A 26240-nucleotide genomic window follows, 5' to 3' on the forward strand; every position below is an offset into this window, starting at 1 on the left:
GGGGTCGCAGTTCTAACTTAACCTAACCTATAGTTCTGGCAGCAATTCCTTTTATGTAGGGGTCGCCGTTCTAACCTAACCTAACCTGTAGTTCTGGCAGCAATTCCTTTTATGTAGGGGTCGCAGTTCTAACCTAACCTAACCTACAGTTCTGGAAGCAGTTTCTTTTGAGTAGGGGTCGCAGTTCTAACCTAACCTAACCTACAGTTCTGGAAGCAGTTCCTTTTGTGTTGGGGTCGCAGTTCTAACCTAACCTAACCCACAGTTCCGGCAACAATTTCTTTTGTGTAGGGGTCGCAGTTCTAACCTAACCTAACTTACAGTTCTGGCAATAATTTATTTTGTGTAGGGGTCGCAGTTCTAACCTAACCTATAGTTCTGGCAGCAATTATTTTTATGTAGGGGTCGCCGTTCTAACCTAACCTGTAGTTCTGGAAGCAATTCCTTTTATGTACGGGTCGCAGTTCTAACCTAACCTAACCTACAGTTCTGGAAGCAGTTTCTTTTGAGTAGGGGTCGCACTTCTAACCTAACCTAACCTTCAGTTCTGGAAGCAGTTCCTTTTATGTTGGGGTCGCAGTACTAACCTAACCTACACTTCTGGAAGCAGTTCCTTTTGTGTAGGGGTCGCAGTTCTAACCTAACCTATAGTTCTGGCAGCAATTCCTTTTGTGTAGGGGTCGCAGTTCTAACCTAACCTATAGTTCTGGCAGCAATCCCTTTTATGTAGGGGTCGCAGTTCTAACCTAACCTATTCTGTATTTCTGGCAGCAATTCCTTTTGTGTAGGTTCAGTTAGCGACATGAGTATTATTCTGCGAAATTCAAGTCTGCAATATGAGCAATATGCCATAAGAAATTCGGTGGAATGTAATTTATGCTTCATACAATTCTGCGTATGTAAAATCGACAATATTAGTATTCTGCTATTCAAAATTCTGCCAAATGAATGTTATGCGACATGACACCCAAGTAACAATTTGTGGTTCTATAGTAGTCGATAGAACGTTTCCCAAATACCACCTAAGGTCCTATAAAATACCTAAGAAGATTGTATAAAGCCGAAATGGCGCATCTTATGTGCCATTCAGTGATATAGTAGACCTGTAGCAGTATCAGTCGTGACGTTTTAGGTCTATAAAAGTGATGTGATGATCACTTTTGTGCTAATTTGTTGTCAGTAACGCCATTATAGTATTAATTTATACTATAGTAGCATTTGAGATTCCATTATAGTGCTTGTTTTATACTATAGTATACTATAGAAATTTGCTATCAAGTTTTCCATCAACTGTTGTGAGTGGTTTTGTTATGTGTTTACTTCACAAAAACGGTACTAAGTAAAATGGTGATAAGTAAAGACGTTATATTAATATGCGCCATTTAGATGTCGAATAATTCGGTCCTTAGTGCAAAAAGTATATGGGACGGAAGTTTTACCGTTAGAATAGTATTAGGTTAATGAGGAATGCCCCCTCGATTTATTTATGTTTTTAATAAAATAATTTAATAAAATATTATGATATTCACCATAGTTACTACTATACAGCCAAGAAGTAAATCCGACGCTTTTATAGGCTAACTATACAACTTACGACGAAATATTCACCGCCATCAGATTAAAATTAGGGTTCCAAAAGAATTTTGCTGTGACCCAGTTGCACCTACAAACTCTTTAGAAAGATATAGGTTTTTTTTTTAATTTAGATGTAGTCATTACTGTTGTTTCCTTTTTCAATGTGATTGGTAAAAAAAATGTGCTAATAATGGATGTCGATAAATATCTAAACCGTCACGATTTTATGCTTGTATTAAATCATTGATGATAAATCTCACCTACAATCACTAATATCACTGGGGTCTTTTTTATCAATTCATTAAAATATAAAAATATTTTGTACGGAACCACATTATGTGGCTTAGGCCTGAACTTATATAAGCAAGATATAAGTAGCCATTACAGATCAAATTTATCATTTACAAGTAGTCGTTGTCTACCTTTATGTATCTAACTCGGTTTATAAAAGACATAAAAACTCAGCTACAACGCTGTTGTCTTTTAAAAGAAAAAACAAAACCACTATACAACAGTTTTGTGATATAAAAGAGTCATTGTGACGTTTACAGCGATGAGATATAATAGGGATTTAAAAAATACTAAAGCGCTTTTTAACGCTATAAATATGTCCCAAAAACACTACTATAGAGCAAAACAGTTCTATAATAGTGTTCATATGACTACTATAGTATTATGTACTATAGCAGTGATCTCTAAAGCCACTATATCCTATAATCGTTGTATAGTTGGGTTTTTGTCACTGTTTAAACACAAAACTATAGCGGCTTGCAGGGAACCTTAATAGCGCAAACTACTAAAGTATTATGTACTATAGCAGTGATCTCTAAAGCCACTATATCCTAAAATCATTGTATAGTTGGGTTTTTCTCACTGTTAAAACACAAAACTATAGCGGCTTGCAGGGAACCTTAATAGCGCAAACTAATAAAGTATTATGTACTATAGCAGTCATCTCTAAAGCCACTATATCCTAAAATCGTTGTATAGTTGGGTTTGTGTCACTGTTAAAACACAAAACTATAGCGGCTTGGCAGGGAACCTTAATAGCGCAAATTAGTTGCATAAAAGTGATTCCAAATACTATTATACAGTAATATTGCTCTATAGTGATTATATTTGAACCTGTTATAGTATACGCCTATAACGGCTCTATAAAATGATGAAGTAAACCTTTACATCAATTGCTTATAGAATATATTAGCTGTATAAGCCTATAGAGCAAAAAGGTGTTGCCAAGCGCTTTTATACGACAGGTGGTCATCTCTGAAACCTTAATACGACGTCTATACAAGCTTTTAGCGATAAAAACTAAAATTATAGGACTAAAATGTTACTTGGGCAGTTATGCTAATTATACAATTATGCAAAAGTATCATTCGGTTAAAAATGTGTAAACCTGCTATGCGAAGTGTATTAAGTTGTTCCAAATTTAATATACTTTCAACATTACACAGCAAGTTTTGACCAAAAACCCATAGTTTTATAATGAAACCGTAAAATCTGAAAAAAGTCCGAAATTTTTGGAGTTTTTCGCAAATTACGCAGAGAGCACAACTTTTTTTTGCTTGCAAAACATAGTCTCACATTCCTCCAAGGACTCCAAACAATATACAAAAAATACAGAACTACATCACGCATTGTTTTTTTATTGTAAGATTTGACTGATGTATATCCTGAGAGGAAAATAGGGACTACATTTGTATGGAGAAGCGGCCGTCCCCTTTCCTCTTAAGTACTGCATAATAGCTTCAGACCCTTGCAAGTTTGTAAACTTAAAAAATCTGAAAATATTTATGTTGTCGGATTAAATAGGAATATTTATCAGGCTTGAAGTCCCTTCTAAAATTCTGCTTCCATAAGTACCTACCTACGTACTATTTATCAACCTGATGGTGATGGCTGAACCATTTCGATATGAACAAGGTAGCATAATGGTGACTGAAATGTACATAGACATAATTTACCTGCTTGTTTTATACACATACCTACCAAGTTTATTACCGAAGGTTACTCAAATTCAATCAATTTGCCATTTCGAAATTGTCGAATCCTGCACATGCGGTTTTTATTGTCCTGATAAGAGAACTTGCATTATACGCCTGTTTAGATCAGCTTTGGCTGAAGGTCGATTGTGGAAACTGAAAAGGCAATTAAATATCCGAATATAACCTTTGAATTACAACTATGTCCATTGATATGTTGTCTCTCTAGCGGCTCATAGCCAGTTTGTAATTATAATTAAAATCATATTAGTATTATGTATGTAAAAGAGTGTATATATTGGAGTTTGGATGTTTGGTAGTCAATCAGGAAAAGACAGCTGAAAATAATATAGGTGAAATAACGTTCATTAACATATAGATGGCGTGGCACATCATTAGTTTAGTGTGGCTGTCGAACATACTAATTTTAAAGGTTTTAAAATATTTATTTATATTGTTGAGTACCGTAAATAATATCGGAAATGATTGCTCCAAAAGTCACAAAATACTGACACCCCCTCACCTAACTTTCAATCAAACCTATACAACCTGAATAAAGTGAAGCCGAGGCTTTTTTTTTTGGAACTAAGTTCCTTATTTATTTACATTTTTATAATGGCCAAACACATCAGACTTGTTGTTTGCTCGAAACATAAACTAATATCATTATAATATATCCAATGTTTGCACGCGTCGTTAGCGACTAACAACCCAAGTAGCACAGATAGCTCTATAACTACTCACTTTTAGTTCTATCTAACGCTCTGTGCGTAATAAGACACTTATAAGAGCACACTCGTGGTCCTACAGCTGTATAATAGATCTCAGTGATATTTATATAGCTTAGGGCTGATTAAAAGCTGCATTACGGCTCTGAAAACTACCATTAATACGCAAAGAGTGATATAAAGGTATATTTGCTACGACCCTATACAGCTTTAAGGGTTATCAAATGCTTTAACCGTTATAAGGTCTGTTTAGTGGATAAAATTACGCCATGTGCTGTATAAGGAGGTAATTGTGGACTTTTATTACGTTGACTTATTAAGGGAGCACAAGTGAACTATTATGAAGCTAATAGACGTATAATGGAACACATGTGGCACATAATACAGCTTGTCGCTTAACATGTTTACCACTAAGCAGCTTTTATTACACTGACTTTTAAGGGAGCACGAGTGAACTAATATGAAGCCAATAGGCGTATAATGGAACACATGTGGCGCATAATACAGCTTATCGCTGAACGTGTTTACCGCTAAGCAGCTTTTATTACGCTGACTTTTTAAGGAAGCACGAATGAACTATTATGAAGCCAATAGATGTATAATGGAACACACGTGGCGCATAATACAGCTTATCGCTGAACATGTTTACCACTAAGCAGCTTTTATTACGCTGACTTTTAAGGGGGCACGAGTGAACTAATATGAAGCTAATAGACGTATAAATGGAACACATGGGGCGCATAATACAGCTTATAGCTGAACATGTTTACCGCTAAGCAGCTTTTATTATTCTGACTTTTTGAGGAAGCACGAATGAACTATTATGAAGCCAATAGACGTATAATGGAACACATGGAGCGCATAATACAGCTTATCGCTGAACATGTTTACCGCTAAAGCAGCTTTTATTTCGCTGACTTATTATAAGGGAGAACGAGTGAACTATTATGAAACCAATAGACGTATAATCGAACACATGTGGCGCATAATACGGCTTAGCGCTGAACATGTTTACCGCTAAGCAGCCTATTATACTACCATTGGGACTGTCTGCATAGCGGCTTTTAAAACGTTCATAAGATGCCTTATAACTGTTTAGAGGTTAACTAGTGTTTCGAAATAACGGCTTGGACTTTATAGTGGTTCACTTAAGTATCTTTATCAGATATATAACAGTCGTATGCTGCATATAAGAATTTTAACGGTTCACGTTGCTTTTTAACATTGACCGCCATTTTATTGTATATAACCTACAAAATTGAAATTACTTTTCCAACTTTTAAGGGTAACAATATGGTTTTGTGCCTGAGTTCTTAACCTAAATCATTAGTTTAGTACTTCCTATAACGTATTATTAACTTTTTATCTCATAACTCTGTCCAAACCACTGAAATAGTTTTTACACATAGCTTATTTATATCATTAATTTAAATAAATACTGATTATTTTCGTGGCGCACTGAAATTTTCTTAGATAATATATATATATAATGTCAATAAACTTGCATTCCCAAACATATTTCTCGCATTAATATATAAAAGATCATGTACAAACATTTAACTAAACACTTTAACAAAATGACTTATGGTGTCGTTGCGCTTAACGTTTTTGCTTCAATATAAATATATTCACCTCTGCGTTCGTCGTCACTATACTAAATATAATAGCTGATTTTTAAGGCAGAGGTGTAAAAGTATGTTATTAATTATCTTTTATTCAGCCTAACGTCAATCTTTCCCGGTATTAGGGCGCACATGTGACATATTAGCTGAATAAAGGGTAACTGGTGGTCTCTTACCCAGCCAATATACACCTCTTATAACTCTTGTTACCCCTTATAATTCCGTTAAATTGCTGCTACAACGCTCTTAAGTAGCTATGTGAACTTAAGGCTGCCTAATTTGTGCCCATTTAAGAGTTATAAAAGCTGAAAAGACGCTTATACAGCTCTTATGCAGCTTTTATATTCCAGCTTCAAGCGTATTCGTACTTCATTATGCGGCTGCTATACAGCTAATCTGTGCTACTTGGGAATGGCCCGAGTTGATTTGGACCGTAATTAGATCTGAATTTGTTGAACTCGACCACGTGACATTATTGTTGTTATAAGTTATAATATTGTAAAATATCTTAGTGACCTTGAATAAAAGGGAAAAACTAAATAGACTCTGATTTTATATCAGACGAATATATAATTGTAACCGAGCCTGTATAAAGCAATTTTTCGTCTTTGTAAGCCATTGGAAACGTTTTATAGAACAGGCTTACAAATAATAGAACGATGGCATGGTAACACAAAGCTTATGTCTATGTAACAAAACATAACATAATTCAGTACAACTGAAAGTATAGGTACGTAACTATTAGGTACACAACACACCGACTAATCCTAGCACTCCTACTACTCACGGTTGACCAGACCAACAACAAACAGAACAGAACAGAATGTCCAATAAAATATATTAAATCCAGGAACAACACGAAGTTTGAGGAAACAGTTTAATGGTAGGTATATTATAACAGTAATTAATAGGGAAATCAGTGTTAGTCAGAGTCTGAAAATAACTATTATCGTTTATCCTTCGACATACAATTAAACGTTATTTAACCAGACGCAAAACAAATAAGTCTTTGTTGTTGATAAAAACGGTATATGGTTATACCAAATTTAGATAAATTGTACAAAACTACTAGAATTAAAGACTTTAAAAACCGGCCACGTGCGAGTCGGCCTCGCGCCCGAAGGGTTCCGTACCATTACGCAAAAAACGGAAGAAATCACGTTTGTTGTATGGGAGCCCCACTTAAATATTTATTTTATTTTGGTTTTAGTATTTGTTGTTATAGCGCCAACAGAAATACATCATCTGTGAAAATTTCAACTGTCTATCTATCACGGTTCATGACTTACAGCCTGGTGACAGACAGACGGACAGCGGAGTCTTAGAAATAGGGTCCCGTTTTTACCCTTTGGGTACGGAACCCTTAAAACCTCTATAGTCGCACCAAACAAAGTCTGCAGCGGATTTGATAGCCCACGCAGTGTAAGTGTTATGTATAAGTCATAATTTCATAGAAGTTTGACTTTTAAAATGACACTTGCACTGCGTGGGCTATCAAAATCGCTGCAGACTTTTTACGGTCTGACTATAATAAAAATCAAATAGCGGCACCCTATTTACATTCTACGTTTTTATTTGGGTTTTCAGTTAAATTCATACTGAAGCCCCAAGCTACAAGTTATTGTGATCACTGATTAGAGATGAGATGCATGGGCATTTTAAGGCAGAGCAAACTTTGCTTGCCTTATCTTTATGAGCAGTTTAGGTATAATTGTCAAATATCATAAAATATGCAAGCAGAACATGTACCTGTTCTACCATCATACATCTACTTACCTACAAGACTGTACGTATTAGAAAAGAAATGCACTGCCAGAAGTGCCAGATAAAAAAATCCAGAGTACGGGGCACATTGCAAGTAAGATTAAAAACTTTATAATACAAAAATACTGATTTCAAGACCGAGGTGATCCCGTAAGTGTTCCGTGAACAAAGTTTTGTACGGAACACTAAAAATACCGAAAGATGCAACGTGGCAACAATGCCGCAACAAGGTGAAACAAAGCTTTGTTGTTAATATTAATATCGTAGGGTATTTAGCTGATAACACGCAGATTTTTGAAATCTTTCCTATTTTCCTTGAATCGGCAATATTAGCATAGGTACCTACTCGTATATTAACAATGTTTTTTTTTACAGGAAATATTTTTAATTTATATTGCATTTTTTATTTATTTTTGTTTTCCTTATTTTATTGTTTGCGGATTTGAATCGCGATCTTTAGAGGGCTTTAGTAGTTTGTTTTCGAAAATGGTTTGTTAATTTTTACATATTTGGTTCATTTTAAGCTTTAACTTCTGTCCAATTCCAATGTGCTATGCTTTGGTATGACTGACGAATGGCAGCTAACTGTAGCGCACCATATTGACAGTACTCGAATTCGTAGAATTTTCACCCGTATGATAATTGATGCCACCGTTATCTCCAAACACAGGAAATTTCTGAAGTTTCTTCAACCCGCCTTACATACTTTTGTCATTTCCATAACAACGTCGAGCTCTACAGTAAATTTTTAGTAGATATGCGTTGTCGATATTTGTGACAATACTCAATCCGTAATGTACCTACCTATATTACGCAATTTGTGATTAAATTTTCAATGCCTATATATTATATGTGTCAGGATAGAACAGATGTGAAATATTATCAAGTTATTTTGATAACGTTTTCGGCGAATCCGTTTTTTGTTCAGGTCAAAAGGTATAACATTAAACATAACTACAAAAAATATATGTATATTTGGCGACATTGTCATTGACGCTGTCGCCACCTAGCGGCCATATCTGTGCTGATCGTAACAGACGCGTTTTGTTAGAGTGAGTCTTCTGTACCTAGTACTATTATTTATTCTGTGACAATGTCGCCAAATATACATATATTTTTTGTAGTTATGTTAAATGTTATGCCTTTTGACCTTTATTTATTCTGTGGCAAAGCGACGAAATCGCGGAGTGAGCCACGCCTGACATTGTCCTTAACGCGGCCCAATCTGATCTCTAAGTGTAAACAATTTTGAGTAAAAATACTTGGTTTAAGTAAAGTGTTGCAAGTTTGAATTTATATTATTTTAGAACAAAAAAAAAGAACACTAATCTGAAAACAATTCGTGCTAAAACTGACATTGTAGTTTGCAGTTGCATTACTTTGTAGTGTACCTACCTATAGGTATTTTGAGCCAGTCAAATTGCGTAAATATACGTGTCCTCATAACTTGTTCAAGTGTTCACTAATATATTTATGAATCTAATTGTTCATCAAAATAATTGACTTACTGAACATATTGATCGGTGGTACGTTCGTAAAGTTGGTGACAAAAATAAACAACTAAGTAGTGATATTACAGAAAAATGTGTGTTATTGACATTAAACTTAATTATTACTCACTAAAGTATCGCAATAAAACAAATCGTGTGCCACGTGATGCCAGGGCTAGATATGTTTCGATGTGTTTGAGTTTGTACATGTGCATTGTGCACGCAAGTAGGTAGGTACTTAGGTAGAGTTGGCGCACTAGGTTCGAGGAGACGAATTGAATCTCCACTTGTACAAATGCTGGCAGTGTAGACCCTCCCGCTTCCTCAGACCCTTACCTTACACTGGCAATGATAGCTAAATGTTTAATTAACTCGATAAATTGTTGATAAGAACCGTTTCTCTTGTAGTATAAATATGTACAATGTATACTATGTACGATAAAAGAGGTAGGTCATTATAATTCGATGCGTTTAATTTCTTATTATTAGGCATACCTATACTAGCGTGCTCGCGACTTCACCCGTGTTAGAGTCGATCCGTATAATTTCCCCCTCTTATGTTCAAAATAAACTGCCCTGTGTCAGTGCCCGAAGTATGTATTTTTGCATGTCAAATTTTAATATTACTGTAGTTAGGTAGGTGTAGTCGTAAAAAGTCGTACTTGCACAGTTATAATATTAGTACTTTTTTTTTTACATATTTAATTATTTATTAGAGTAATAAAATATATTTTTTATTCATATATTTGAACTATTTTTAATATGTATTCAGTATAATAACATTGGTATTCAATAAGATTAAAAACTAAAATTAAAAACTACCTAAAATTAAAAACTACCTAACATTAAAAACTACCTAAAATTTAAAACTAAGATTACAAACTAAACTAATCTAAATTAAAATAAATCTAAAAAAGGCCCCAGCGGCATTGTGCCAAAGATGCTGGCAGCATTCCCTCGCTGAATGGCAATACTAATGCGTTGCGAGAGAAAGCTGCCAGCTCTCTGGTCACCGGTAGTATCGGCAAGCTTTTTCGAAAGTTCTTTAAAAAGAACATGAGGTACTTTAGTAGGTACCTATGAATGTTAAGGGTATATATTATTAAACCCTGATAAATACATAGGTGTAGATATGAGCGATTTGAATTGGTAATTATTTGAGTTAAATTATATGGTAGATAGTAGATACTCGTATTAAGTGGCGTGTCAAATCGCTCGGCACTAGTATTTTTCATCCAAGTGACCTGTGGGAAAAGTTATAGGTAGGTAGTGAGGATAGTGATCATTAATTATTATTTCTCGAAAACTTATATCGAGACGAAGTTGTACCTAATTAGACATTTTCAGACGTGATTCTTAACTTTTTTTAGAAACGCTTACTGGTAATAAAATTAATTACGCCCAATACCACCACACACATTTTCTTACCACTCAGATACATCCCACTAAAGGTGCTATGAGTATGTTTTTATGTTTTTAGTTAAGTTAAGTGTATGTTTTTAGTTAATTTAACTGTGTTGTGTTGTGTGAATGTAAGTACGCATGCATGCGCTCACCCGAACAATGTTAACTAACTTCTAATTCTCATGTAAGAGAATTGTACAATTCTTATGAGAAATAAATTCTTAAAACCCTATATTTAAGTTAAATCAGAATAACTGGGTTAAAATGTTTTTAACTTGCTACATCATTTAGCCAATCACATTATCTTTTGCACATGTGGTATTTCCTCATTGGTTGATTGGCCACGCCGCGTAGTCGATTCTTTTTAGGGTGTACCCTTGTTCTGCCGACAAACTTTTCATCGAATATTATTTCATCTACAACGATTCATCGAAACGTTAGTACTAGTAATATTGTTTGGCGTTATTTTGTTTCATATACAATTTATTTCAATTTTTCTTACTACGTAGAAATACTATTCTACGAATATTACTTGATCGCTAATTCGTTTCAAATTATTTTAATTGGCACAACTACTAAACATTGCAATTCATTTGTTCGACGTATTACTTTAATACATTTTTATATGTCGTACTACACGTTTATACATTTTTCTGTTGTAAGAATTTTAGATTTAGGTTAGGTTAGAACTGCGACCCCATACAGAAATGAACGGCTATCAAAGTCGGTTTAGGTTAGGTTAGAACTGCGACCCCACACAGAAACGAACGGCTTTCAAAGTAGGTTTAAGTTAGGTTAGAACTGCGACCCCACACAGAAACGAACGGCTTTCAAAGTAGGTTTAGGTTAGGTTAGAATTGCGACCCCACACAGACACGAACGGCTTTCAAAGTAGGTTTAGGTTAGGTTAGAACTGCGACCCCACACAAACGAACGGCTTTCAAAGTAGGTTTAGGTTAGGTTAGATCTGCAACCCCACACAGAAACAAACGGCTTTCAAAGTAGGTTTAGGTTAGGTTAGAACTGCGACCTGTGACCCCACACAGAAACGAAGGGCTATCAAAGTAGGTTTAGGTTAGGTTAGAACTGCGACCCACACAGAAACGAACCGCTTTCAAAGTAGGTTTAGGTTAGGTTAGAACTGCGACCCCATTCAGAAACGAACGGCTTTCAAAGTAGGTTTAGGTTAGGTTAGAACTGCGACCCTGCACATAAATGAACGGCTTATATTATTGTTACCAACCTATTTATAATTTACCCAAAATGAAAATGGCAGCCGTGTAAAATTATATCTTCAAAATTAGAGCGCAAACTTAAAATTGCCGCTTTCTCAAAATTATGTATGTCCAGAAAAACAATTTTATATCTTAAACTACCCACATACCTATAGTCGCGCAGAGTGAGCCGACTGACGTGACTGCTTTTAGTTTCGATAACGAAATATTACAAATTGAAATAATTTTACGCGAAATAAATTTTATTAAATACAATATGAAATAAGAAAACCCGTAAAGAAATACCACGATATAAACTATATGCAAAATAACTCAAGTACCAATTAAAAGTCCCCGATTTAAATTTACTAGTGTCGATTCTTCGACGCAATAACATGTCGATGAAATGAAAATACTTGAAACGTTGTCTTCGAAATAACATTCGATGAAATGTCTGTCGGCAATTCAAGGGTAAACCTCTTTTTAGAGTTAGACCAAGAAAAGTCTGCAGCGATTTTGATATAGGTACATTTAGCCCACGCAGTGCAAGAGTTATATTAAACGTCAAGCTTCTATGAAATTATGACGTATAATTAACACTTGCACTGCTATCAAAATCTAACTCTAACTTACCGCCTAATCGGACAGATTGTAAGATAGTTACTCTACAAGACTTTTACTTGCACTCTTATAGCCTACCAAGTCGGGACTCTGTTAGGTGTTAGGTACTCCGTGACTAAACTCTACAATGGCATTTGCAATAGTGCAGAAATATCGGGAACTCAAAATAACAAATTGACACGAGTGTAGCGGTAGCCTTCTGCTATTTACAATTCGCTGCTAGGTAAATCACTTGCATGTCTATTTTTACGATGCAATTATTGCAAAAAAATGCGTTCAATTAGCGTATTATAGGTACAACTAGTACCGGACAACAATAATTACATATTTACCACTGCTTATATTAGTTACCTACCTACCACCCTACCTAACTTGCATCGGTGAAACAATTTTAACCATTAAATCCTTCCGATGCATCGTGCAAACTCACGGCCTCGAATGTTAAACGTTAAAATGGTGTGCAAACAGTAGCTTGTTGAGATACAGTACGTACTATAGCTAATAGCTAGGTAACGCTGTGCAAAGGGTACTGGGTACTGGTGGTACAGAGCGCACCACACACACAACCAGACTACTTCCTTTGCTCACCAACCACGTTGCCTCAAATGCATCAATAATAAGTTTGACCTCCGATTACGCTTAGCTGTTACAAATTTAGAGGTCTCTTTTTAAATGTTGGCCTGAGGCTACTCGCTCAGCAAGCAGGAATAGCAGTACTGATAGCGTTATCGAGGAATTGTCATGTCAACAACACTATCTTGCTTGTTACAATAGTTATTAGGTACAATAACGAGATATTTTACAATACGGTCGGAAAAAAATATAGTGTTTAATTTCTGTCGTTGATATTGGTAGGTTATGATTATGTTTTTGTAAAGCACCTATTTAATTTATTATTCATATTTACGCATTAATTATAAAATAATAAATTACCTAACTGTTCCATATTATACTCTTCGTTTTTCCGGGAAAATGTGAAGTGACATTACTAGGTACACAATAATGATATCCTCAATCCTCCTTTTTTCTAGTTTATGTTATAAGTAACGACAAACTTGGGTTTCGCTAACCTCAGTTATGTTAGTCTTGTTAAAAAAAATGTGGTCTTATAAGGTCACACATTTAGTTCTTTGAAGTTACCTGAATAACACGGGTCGCCCGACATAGGAACTTGCATTTCTATTGCGCTGACGGTAGGAACTTATATCGTTCTATTTGCGAGGGTACTTGCACAGTCTAAAACACTATTTATAAATTAAGTACGTAGGTACGTGGGTACTCACTGCACATAATAGGTACAAATTGGAATCGTATCTAATCGTATTTAAGTGGATAACAATATAATTTCCGATTTCAGCAGTTTTAATTGCGACGTAGTTACGTTTAACACGAATCTCAATTTTATGCGCACAGGCTTATTTTCTATTATTTTGTTTAGTCGTGCGTTTGTCGTCTTTCTAATACTTTAAGTATCTGAGCACGTTTTCGTTTTATATTATTTTAGCTGTGTTGATACGGCACGTACTCTGCAGGTCTTAAACATGACTACCAAATATATGTAGGTACATATATTGTTTCTGTTGTCAGCGTAAAAAGGATTCTTTCCCCGACCTTGTGTGTTGCATACTTAACCATGCAAGGTTGCTATCGCCTTCGTTATCCAACTAGGTGGTTTAATTAAGCGTATTAATTAACAGCTGTGCCTACACTGGCATTAATTAGTTCAATATCGAGCCCGTCGAACAACGCAGCAACTTTAAAGGATCTAGGGACTTGTTTAATAATTGTGTCAACTGTTCTGGGTCATCGGAACCTGGATGCAAAGGGATAATAATAGCAGATGTGTATCGTGGCATCATAACTCCAAAACGAATGAAATATACCTGCAACAAGTCGTGAATCCTTACCAGTTTTGATAAAAAAAATATTGTGTATTGATTAGTGTTTTGGTCGGCAGATCGCAGTGGGACGCAGTACCCGCGACCACACGATCGACGTGGACCTGACGCTGGAAGGCCCCGCCGCCAAAGTGTCCCGCAAGCAGGCAACGATCCGTTTGAGGAACACGGGTGACTTCTTCATGTCCTCGGAGGGCAAGCGGCCGATCTTCGTCGACGGGCGGCCCGTTCTTCAGGGGAATAAAGTGAAGCTCAATCATAACAGTGTTATTGAGGTGAGAATACACTCAGTTTAAAAATTATCGAAATTGTCAAGTTAGCATTTATCGTTTGTTTCTCGTTAACGCTGGGTTTTTAGCCAATCTACCTAGTTATGCTCGGGACAGAATTTCTAAATTGTACCTAAAGTTTGCCATATGACTTGTTTTAAAAACAATCATTACCTTCCATTGATTTGATGCTTACCTTCCTAAATTAAAAATAGTTAACCGCTTCTGACGTTCGGAAAGCCGTTCAGTAGGTACCTATAATAAATTTCAGTTAAAAATGGCAATCGATTGTAAATCTTAGATACTCATAAAGATAAATGAGAAAGGGTAGACGATGTGCGATATTAATATGTTAGCAAACACTGTTTCGTCCAAGTTAAATTGGTATGTTGTTTCTAATGCTGACGCCAGAGACCATTGTTCAAGCTAAGTCACGATCCACTATGGACCGGATACCAGCAAGTCCAGTGTTGCCACAACCCATTCGATCAGCTTACAATATACTTACCTTTGTATATCTTTACGTTTTTGTTAATGAGCTAAAATGTAAAAGTTTTTTTCCCTTTGCTAGCGGTCCGATATATGTATATTTTATTCATATATTTGTATTCACAGATTGCGGGCCTCTGCTTCGTGTTTCTCATTAACCAAGACCTCATTAGCGCCATTCGCCAAGAAGCCGTTAAAGTTAATATTCCTGTATAAAAGTTTTCAATAAAGGGGATTAATTAATACATACTCAAGGATTTTTATTTAGAACACATTTATTTGGTCAATATTAGAACAATTCTCAAAACTAGGTTTCACTCGAAAACTTAATATTCCCTTTAACAAATAGCGCACTGCTCCCTGCGACAGACCGCCCCGCGGAGCGAGCGCGCGCCTTTTGGTTTACATCTATCACGAAACACTATCACGTGCGTTACTGGCATTAAACGATATGCATTTAACATTAAACGCAAAACATATATTTTACGATCTCTTATAACTTATTCCATAACCCTTAATGCAATAAAACTTACTATGCGCTTAAAATATAACAATTACCAACAGTGCTGTAAAATAAAACTCTCAAACAGTACTCAATAGTGCGAAACTACAAAGATTTTTTTTAGGATATAGAAAAAAATATACAAAACTCAACAACGTACGCAACATAGCAATTAGTAAAATAACAAACATGCGTAATCAGTCGGACTGTCCCAAAGGAACCATGAATTTGCTTTTAAATAGAACAGCCTCAAAACTATCAAAACATCTTGTAAATTATGCAGATATTTATAGCACATCATTCATATCCATACTTATTTATTTTGTACATTTCGTAAGTATTCATAAAATTACCCCAGTTATGCAACATTTAGCCTAAAATATGTTATTATAAATATATTTATATTATATAAAACCGTTTCAAACCACTATACAATTATGAGCATCACTCACTCAATACAAGGAAAATTAATTTTAAGTTACATATACATACTTAACAACTAATTTCTACAATATACGAGACGGCGGTTGCTACTAAAATGTATGCAGGACTCTAATAAAAGCACTTTATTTGGTATATATTTATTTAACACCCTGTACATAGTATAAAAATAGTGTATTATTTTATTTTAATACGGTTTAGGCACAATCAGGCTAAAACGTTTAATGGCGAGTGCCTTGATTATGAGATCAGTAAATACACCATTTTCTGAAGTGTCTGTGTATAAATACACAATTACACATACTGTAATTACATTACAATATTAGGTACTCCGCATTTTACGGTGGTGTAAAATTTTAGCTCAAACGCTAAAGGCACTGTAGCATATGTATGCGAGTATACGGTATTTTCGAAATATATAATATATGATATTACGTTACTGCAAACGAAATATATCAGGCACTTGGTTCTAATAAGGACAACATTAGGAAATTACGGGTCAAGCAAGACCCATCAAATATTTAAATACACCGCTCGTAACATCGCAAGTCGAAGAGCGTAAAACAGAGCAATATAAAAATATTACATAGAAAAGCTAGTTATTTTTCCAATATATATATATATAACGTCTGAGTATTGGTTCTGCTTGCTTCACGCAGAAAGTTCATTACACTATGCCGTTGTACTACATCGTTTAAATCAACATTGCAGACAACATTAAGCGACAACAAGCATAATGTTTATAAATACACAATACAGTATAGGACATCAATAACAGCAGTACGCACTCTTTGTACTTGAGCCTAAAGTAACACCTATTTCTCGCAATACACATATATTATAATGGTGCTTAGAATTTACGTGAGCAATTGTTAACCATATCAACAAGGGTTGTTTGGTCTTATAAATAATTACATCCTAATTTTTATAAACAGTAGTAGATAGGTTCACATTTCATTTACAATTAACCAATCTTAGTATATAATTAATTATTTGTTTACCGGTGTCTCATGATCTCATGAAAACGACCAGTTTGTTATAAAATTAAAACCCCATTTTCTGCGAGCCCGTTTCGTATAATACGTTCGCCGGCGGTATCCATTGCCCTGGCTATAGGACCTGAGGGCCTATCGCGAATCACGTTAGACGTGTTGCCTATCTGTCGCACTTGTAAATTCTTACTTAAGTGTGACAGGGAGGCAACATGTCGAACGTGGTTCGCGGTAGGCCCAATGATCTGTAGGCCCTCTACTTCCAAATCATACGGTTCGAAGTTATATCGCAAACCGCTGGCAAAAGTTTAGTGTCCAACGTACTAGTAGAAGTTAAAATATAAATACGTGCAACAGTAACTTAATATTTCTAGTAGAAATAACAAGTAGATATTAAAATTACGATTTCATGTAGACAGTACCGTCATAACGAAATTATTAAAAAAAAACAACATTGCAATGTAGTTTATGACTGTGTAGGTACATACAGGTTATTATCTGTGTGCAACCTTAAGGTTTATATTGCACTAAGTGTTATTTAATGTTTATGAAACTACTCCCTGCAACACTAAACAATCATAAAACAGTACTTATTAACAAACCTAAACCTTTATACATATAAATATAACTTACTAAATTTTAATAAAAACAATATTAAATTATGACAATAAATAAACAATTAATACTAATTTATGGCTTATTATAAAGTGCTAAGTGCAGATATATATATTTTTTATAATTCTGCTATAAAATGGAATGACTTTAAGAAAAACAATTTTAATAAACTTTGTAATACAGTAACAAATTACAGATCAGATCAAATTGCACTAGTTTATTATACAGTACCTAAATAATTTTATTTCTCATATCACACTGTAGAAAATTTGGCTTTGTCACAAGGTAGTGAACTAAACGGTTAACATCCTAACTAAATAAAATTATTTGGAATCGAAGGAATGTTAATTTGGGTGGGCTCCAGTCTTGGATGTGCAGATACATTTGTAATGCAGATCCTAAAAAACCAGTTCCAAACATTCTTACTTTAGTAGCTACCTATGTTTCAATTTTATTGTGTATTTTAGATTTCCTGTAGAAAAATCATTTAATTTGGGTTGGGATATGACAAATTTTGCAGTACTAATTGATTTGTACTTGCAAAATTTCTCAGCCAAGACATAGGACTTCCTTCTGTGACTGAACACAGCCCTTGTCTTGTTTCTGAGTGCCATGTTGTCAATAAATTTATTTTTTTCAATAAATACCCATGGCTGCCATTTCCTCCCAGTCAAATCTGGATTGAATGCTTCTTTTGCGCAACTACTGGCATAATGTGACCCATTTTCGGACTTTTTTATAACCACCTTAGGAATGTACTTTTTTGATTTTTTAGTCTTTGCTTTGTGCATTTGAAACTGAGCTTCATCAATATTTTTAAGAACATCTTCAAATTTAGGTTTAATTTTCTTTGGGATTTCTTTTTTTAGCTTAATATTGTTAATATCACTATAAATATTCCGAGTGCTAAACTTTGGTTCTTCTTTGGCTACTTTGTTCTTTTGCAACTTCAGTAGACTTTGTTGTGGTAAAGCCAATTTTACTTTTAGATCAGGAATAGACTCTCTAAGCGGGGGAATATATTTTTGAGCAGCTTTCGTGAGCAATGGTCGCTTTGAAGTGGTACCATGGCTGTAATCAGGTTTAAAAAATTCGGTGGTAGTACGTTTACAGCTACTGTGTTCTTGCTTATCGGAACTTAAGTTTTTTACTTCAGATATTCGTGAACCTTTGAAGTTAGAAATTTTAAGTAATATACTTGAATTTTTTTCTTCAGATGTAGTAGACGAAACTTCGGGTGAACTAGAAGTTTTATGTATACCGTTCCTTTTATCAACGTAAGAGAATACATTGTCTAAACTTGACTCACATGAGTGTATTGTACCGTCCTGAGTATCAGTACAATTATTATCAGCAGGTGGCTCCGTATCATTATTTATCGATTCTATATACTTCTCATTTGGGATAGCGTCAATCATCAGTATATTTTTTATATTATTCATAAGAGGTGAGGGAACTTGTAAACACTTTGAATTCAGGTTTTCTTTGTTCATAGTGCCTGCCTCAGGTCCCTGCCGGATCGGTAGGCTGATAGAATTTATATTTGACTCTGTAACCGCACGAGGGATATTGTCAACAGGTTCAGCTAATAACATTTCTAATGAATCGCTATCATAATATTTACTACCTTTCTCGGTTGTATGAGATTCTTTATCCATTAGTTTTTTATTAACATCCATTTGAGGCGTTCTGTACAACGCGTCAACTAATTGAGCATCATTTGTGCACATGTTATCGCCATATATGTGTTTAACTTTGCTCGTGTGATCTGCGTCTTCATTACTTAAGGTATCCATGTCTTCATCGTCCGATTCATAATCGGTTAAATCCGTATCCTTTGGAGAAGCTGGATCACCAATAACGATATTTTCTGCGATGTCCTCGGTTTCAATAGTTTCTTCACAGCCAACGTCTTCGACCCAAATTTTTTCTTCATCATATTTGCTTATGTATGTGTCAGAAGTATTTTCGTTCTGGTCTTCTAAGTTATACGCTGGAGATACACTCTTTTCATCCACTACAGGATCTTTAAGCGAATGGTTTGAGAAATTGTTTTCAAACTGCATATAATTTTCTTGTTCATAATTTTCATCAGAGACAATACAATGATCATCTATCAGTATACAAAACGAAAAATTTTCGTTGCTAAGTGTTGACACAGAATTTCTTCTACTACTTTGAATTATGTTCAGCAAATGGGATTCGTCTATTTTGCTGATGTCACAGATTTTTTTCCGTCTTTTGGGCAAGATACATCTTTTTGATGAACACTCGTCTACGTCATCATCATATGCATTTAAAGCAGAGTCAGATAATGATCTTTTGAGGGAAAAACGTGGTCGAGTGCTTAAATGTTCAACGAAAGATTCTATTTTTTTATCCAACTCATTCTCGACAGGTGTGCCAATTTTACTATACTCGTTACAGTGTTCTGGTGTCACACTTATAGAATTTTCAATTACTATAATATTAGTGGGACAAGCATCACTTTCGACATTATTAATTAATTGTAAATCTGAGTCACCGTTATTGTTTTCTAAATCCTTAACACATTCATCGTCCATTTCTTGGCTAGGTGACTTATAACCAGAATCGTCAACTGATTTTGGAAACGTATCTTTATTTGTGCATGCGGCATTGTCGTTTTCTAAATTTTTTACACATTCATCAACGATTTCTATGCCAGATGACTTATAACCGGAGTTGTCCACCGATTTTGAAAAAGTTTCTATATTTGTGTATTGTATATCTGATCCGCATTTACCACTATTGTTTTCTAAATCTTTTCTCCATGCTATATCTATTTCTTGGCAAGAAGACTTAGAAACCGAACTACCCACCGATTTTTCAACAGTATCTGTGACAGTATGTATTACATTTTTATCAAAACTTTTTATTTGAGTTTCTGGCGATGGCATACTACTTTCTTTATCGTTTTTAATACAATTTTTGTTAACATTATCCTCGTTTTTTGGACCATTGCTTATGTTATTATTTTCCGAAGAAGTGGCGTCAAATATTTCTTCACCAAGATTTCCGTTACCACATTCCTCATTCGTAGCGGCTTCATCCATTGTTTCGATTCGATCAGACGAATCCAAATCCCTAATATTTTGATCACTACTAATTTTATTTTCAATATTTATATCAACGTCGTCAGTTTTTGGACTATTGGCCATATGATCACATAAACTATTATGCATTGTAGGTTGTTTATCAATTACCTTGTATTCACCAGTATTAGAACAGGTGTCAAAATTTTCATTATAAAAAAGTAAGTTCTGAAAACGAGAAGAAAAAAGCTCTTTATTTACGAATGCATGACACGCCGGGACGTTTTTAGTTTTTGTTTCGTCTTGACAAAAGTTCTTTTGAATATCATGTTCGAAGTCTGTCAAGACGAGATTATCTCTATTAATACGCATTTGGACATCATGATGTTGGCCTTCGTTTTTACATTCAACATTTTCTAGTTTTTGCGATTGATATTCAGTTTTTTGTACATTAGTGGAAGTATTTATGTTTTCATTTTCAAAATAAGTACTTTTAATTACATTCAATTCTACGCCGTGTTCTACACATTGATCAGTGACATTGAGCGGATCCAGTTTCTTGGTAACAGAGCTCATAGTGTAATCTTTTATTGTTTCTTCGAGTTCTTCTTCTTTTATATCAGAATTAACCAGTGGATTGAAATCTTTGTTCTTAAAATTAATGTCTATTGATTGATTTGGAGATTGAGTTTCATCTTGATGGTACATTACCAGCGTCTTTAATTCTTTTGCTTCATGATTAATACTCGCGTTTGCGTGCTCCAAAGACTTTTCTTTTTGTTCAATTAAATCACTGGAAATCTCTAACGCATCGTTGTCAACAACTTTGTATGACTTACTTTGACTTTCTACTGGATTATCCGAAATTGGATTATTTTTCACTGTCGAATCAGAGTTTTTAATACATTTTTTGGTGTCACTATCAGTATCCAAAGACAAATTATTTTGTAGTGATTTCGTCTCAGATTCGCATATTTCTTCGAAACAATTGCCTATGATAGGCGAAGATGAAACTGGCTTATTGGTATTTATATCGTCTTGTAAATTATTCGAAATTTTCTCCATAATGTCATTATATGCTACAGTTTCTGTAGGCCCATTTTTATTAACGTTCGTACATTTTATATTCATCAAATGAGCCCGTGTTTTGATATTTTCTTCTGCTATAACGTTTCCTGGTATAATCTGGGCTTGTTTTTGTATTAGTTGTCCTCCAGATTCTTTTTTATCGGAAGAAAACAAAAAATGCTGTTTTTCATTATTGTTTACAACATTCTGTTCTACAATGTCTACGGGCTTATTTTCGTAACTTCGTTTTCGATGACTGGCCTCACCCCTAAATTTCTTTCTCTTTAGTTTGGGAACATACGTTATACTGTCGTAGGTTTTGCGATACTGCTCTGAAATGATATTATTTTCCTCTTGCAACAAATAAAGCGTATCTTTATTGTTTACTTTATCGCACATGGTTTTGGGTTCATTTTTATTTTCCGAAATGTCTTCCACGCGGTCTATTATGCTTATTGTATTGTTAACTAGTGCTTTTTCATTCAAAGCAACCTTTTCTTCTTTTTCAAAAATCGTTTTTTTCTCTTTATTGTAATCTACATTTGTTGTGTGGAAAGTTTGATTTTCCCTATGCGAAACTGAATGATCGGTTTCAATTTCAATTTTTGGAGAATATGAAGTCTGATTTACAATATGCGAAACGAAATTATTTGTTTCAGTTTCCATTTTTGGAGAATATGAAGTTTGATTTTCTATATGCGAAACTGAATTACCTTTTTCATCTTTTTGTATGTCGCATTCTTTGCTTAACCCAGTAGTAAGACTATTGCTATGGTTATTTGGAGTCGTAAGCGGCTTCTCACGAGTATTAAAATATTGCTTATCAGATGTATCGTTTTGTGAATCCATTAAAATGTCGTCGGGTTTTTCTACACTAACACCACTAATACAATTTTCTTCGATATTTATTTGTTTCTTCGCGCAAATATTACCTACAGCAAACTGATGCTTCTCTTCTAAAACAGAGGTTTTATCACCCTTTTCAGTATTTCTGCATTCTTCGTCTACCTCAACCATCGAATATCTTGCCTGTGGTGACAGATTCATTGGTATGTCCAAAGCAGCCTTTTCTAAATATTGGTTTGAAATATCTCTACTGTGCATATTACAATCTTCTGTTTGTGCGTGAACAGAATTATTACGGTTGGTATCTTCATTCACGTTAAAATGTTTGTTTGATAAATTACTTGTTTGATGGATAAAAGTGCCAGGTAAATTAGTCTTAACATCATCATATCTACCGGTGATAGTGGAGTTGGTGGAAGGGTCAAACATTTTATCCACATCATTTTGTTGTTTTGTATTTTTAGTTTGAGACACTAAATTCATAGCAAATTCTTGAAGGTCATCTTTAAAACCGCTCCCAGAATTATCATTGCTTTCTTCAAGACTTCTTGTGTTATCGGGATTTTTTATAATTACACTATCTACTCTTGTAGCTTGAACTTTTGCTGGTTCTGTATCATTCTCATCTGCAACACATTTTTTTAATTTTCTGTATTTGCTCAATCGAGAAAAATCTGTTTCAGTTTCAGTTTTAGGAGAATATTGATAATTCATATCACATTCAGTAGTGGCAATAGCAGACCGGTCCATATCCAAGGTAGGAAGATCTTTAGTGAAAGATGTAGTTATGACCGAATCTGTTTTGTTTGCGTTAATAAATTGTTGATTTACTTCAGGGAAATTCAATTCTATATCTGTGTCTAGTCTGGGTAAAGAAGCTAAACATACACCTGAATTACTTTCTAAATCTTGTAAAGTATAACCTGTTTTTAAATGATCAATGGTAGGTGAATTAGATAGATGTTGACTGCTTATCATTTTGCAACTTGATGCTGTGTTTGGTATGGGACATTTTATTGTTTTATTTAGTAAAGTGTGGTCTAAGTTGTCATCCACTGCTTGTATTATTATAGGTGACTTTACATTATGTGGATTAGCCACTTTTTCAATAACTCTTTCATTGAGCATCTGCATGGGTGTGGCCACCTCGACATTCAACATTTTCGGGCTACATGGCTTAATTTCGAAATTACAGCCAACTTCTTTATGAATAACAGATTGACTGATTTTAGCTTCAACATCTAATGGTGACAAAGCACGAGGTATTGGCTCATGTTTGTGTGAAACGCTTTTTAACGGCATTTGTATTGTCCTTGGCGTAGGAGGTTTAACACTGGAAATATTTGAAGATTCTATAGCTTCTTCAAATTGATTGAGCAATTCAAGACTGTTATAGCCTTTAATATTTTCGGGTAATTTAGATACTTTTTGAATGTGTTCATATTTGCTGAGCTCTTCACTTGGGACATTGACTAATCCAAGGACATAGAGTTGTTCCTGATTGCTAACACACTGCCTACTAAAAGTATGTTTATCATCAGTAATGTTCTTAACACCATCTCTTTTAGCACTGTTTTCAGCATTTTCATCATCTCCTTCACTCCAGGATGATATAAATTGTCTTATATCTTTTTTAGATTTTGACCCTTGATTACTGCTGGGATCTGGTTTGGTTGGTGGGGAAGCTCTTACTATTGGACCATATCTGTAGTCATATCTACCATAAGGATCCATTGGAATTCTGTTTAGACTCTCTATACTTCTCACACTTGTCAGTGAGGATTGGCTTACATATCCACAGTCTTCTTGAGAAGTTCCATGAGTCAGTGCTGTTTCATTGCTAGCATTTGAATCTGCTGGTGATATTGCTAAGGTACTGGGGGAAAACTGAGGTGGTAGTTTTGTTAGAGGATGATTTATCATAGATGGATCCATGTTTTTATATCGAGGATATTCAAAATTTTTCAATGACATATTCTCTTTAATATAATATGGATGAGCATTTACTCCGTGCATGCTTGAAGAAGCAAAATTTGGTACAACAATAGTGTTTTTAGCATGATATGGCCTAGGCACATCATTAAGGTAATAATTATCAGGCATAGGCATGGCCTTTGAACGGGTATCATAATCAAGGTACATCTTACTTGCAGGGTCATAAGGCAGTTTGTTTGGAACTGGTTTATGTTGCGCATCTAGTGGGTATGGGTTCAATTTATTTTGCATATGGTTCCCAGGCACAGGTCTATAAGAAGAATGAATAACAGGGTTACGCATGGGAACACCATAATTGCCTTGTTGACTGAGGGCTCTTTGGTAACCATCCATAAGAGGCTCAGATATCCTCTCAGTATATTTAGGTACTTGGGGATAGCCAGGATATGAGTGAGGCGGCATTGTCTTTGGTAATTCATATTTATGAGCAAAGGGATTGGGGGGATGGTAAGGACTTGGATAATTTCCTAGATATTCATACCTGCTCTGTGGGTATCTCTCCTTGATGTTGGGATAGGGTTTGAAGCGGATGTTGCTCTCATGGTAATAGGAATCCGGATACAGTGGTTCTTCATGAGTCCTGGTAAGCACTGGCCGGGGACCAGTACAGTTGGCGTAATCTGGATATGGCAGCACTTCCGGAGCACCATATGTCCTCAGTGGGCGTACATGTACACTACCCGCAGGCCACCCATGAGGTACTCCTCTCATAAGCAATGGGTTTACATTTGATGCACTATGATCAGCATTCCTATTATGTTTTTGGTCACTACTTACTTGATTAATATTATAAGGCACTTCACAATACTTTACCTCAGTGGGCACATTCAACTTTGTATTCTTGGATGCAAACGGGGAATCTTCATGCAGTTTAGTAGAATTATATCCAGGTGGCATGATAATGCGCTGCATATTTTCTTGGAATGTTTGTCGTGGTGATATGTTTCTGGTGGGATCCTTGTGGTCGGGCATCTTGTAAGGGTAATCAGGCATGCGCCGGTAGATGGGGTCGGGGGCGAGCCATGGCTCGCTTGGCGTCTTCTTGGGGCCGTCCCGCGAGGGTGGCACGACGCGGTCGGGGCCTATGACGGCGCACGGGCGCACACCCGCCGTGTCCCCCTTGAATGCGCTCGCTCCGGCGTCGTGACTCTTGCTCCTGTCGTACTGGAGCGTGAACTTCGCGCCGCCATCGTTGCTACGTTCCGTCAGCGCTGCCTCAGCCCGCGAGTCCTTAGCATCCATGGCCAACCCGAATTCCACAATGGACCTTACTTGATAACATCTTTTACGTATACTTTATTGCACGTCGTTACTTCTATTTCACACTCTCAACATAATGAATATGAATATAGTGCTCGTCCTGAAAATATAAACAAAATACCAGTCAATATCACAGATACCTAACTACTTTGGCAACTGTCAAAACACAGTGCCACATACCCCTTGTAAATTTGGATTCAATAAATAATTAAAGCACAATTTTACAATGAAAATGCTATAGTACACATTTAGTTTACCTGAAGTTCCTAAGACATCAATAATATTTCCTAGGAGACACCGATTTATTACGTTCCTACGTTTGTCGTCCATGCACAGACAAGAGTTGAGTTGAGTGTTGCTTGTCACCAAAACAATAATAAGGATGTGATCAGTGTACCATATTATACAT

General features: G+C 35.4%; 2 protein-coding genes across 2 annotated transcripts in view; one reads left to right on the plus strand and one right to left on the minus strand.

Annotated features, from left to right (window-relative positions):
• The window catches only part of LOC134790179 (microspherule protein 1), a 29808-nt gene extending 14500 nt beyond the window's left edge, over positions 1–15308 (plus strand). Inside the window, exons 7-8 of the mRNA XM_063760999.1 lie at positions 14361–14576; positions 15186–15308. Coding sequence (XP_063617069.1) covers positions 14361–14576; positions 15186–15275 — 306 coding nt within the window. The 3' untranslated portion in view covers positions 15276–15308. The remainder of the gene's footprint in view (positions 1–14360; positions 14577–15185) is intronic.
• Positions 15309–15316: 8 nt separating this feature from the next.
• Positions 15317–26195, minus strand: LOC134790146 (uncharacterized). Its single transcript, XM_063760939.1, has 2 exons — positions 26089–26195; positions 15317–25931 (listed from the first exon to the last, which is right to left on the minus strand). Exon 2 carries the CDS (start codon positions 25811–25813, stop codon positions 18044–18046), a length of 7770 nt encoding a protein of 2589 aa, XP_063617009.1. The 5' UTR covers positions 25814–25931; positions 26089–26195; the 3' UTR covers positions 15317–18043.
• Positions 26196–26240: the final 45 nt, after the last annotated feature.

Source organism: Cydia splendana, chromosome 4 (genome assembly GCF_910591565.1).
Source record: "Cydia splendana chromosome 4, ilCydSple1.2, whole genome shotgun sequence".
Taxonomy (NCBI): Eukaryota; Metazoa; Arthropoda; class Insecta; order Lepidoptera; family Tortricidae; genus Cydia; species Cydia splendana.

Bases quoted from the DNA above. Each gene is read 5' to 3' on its own strand.
- LOC134790146 (XM_063760939.1), bottom strand. From the start codon at position 25,813: ATGGATGCTAAGGACTCGCGGGCTGAGGCAGCGCTGACGGAACGTAGC.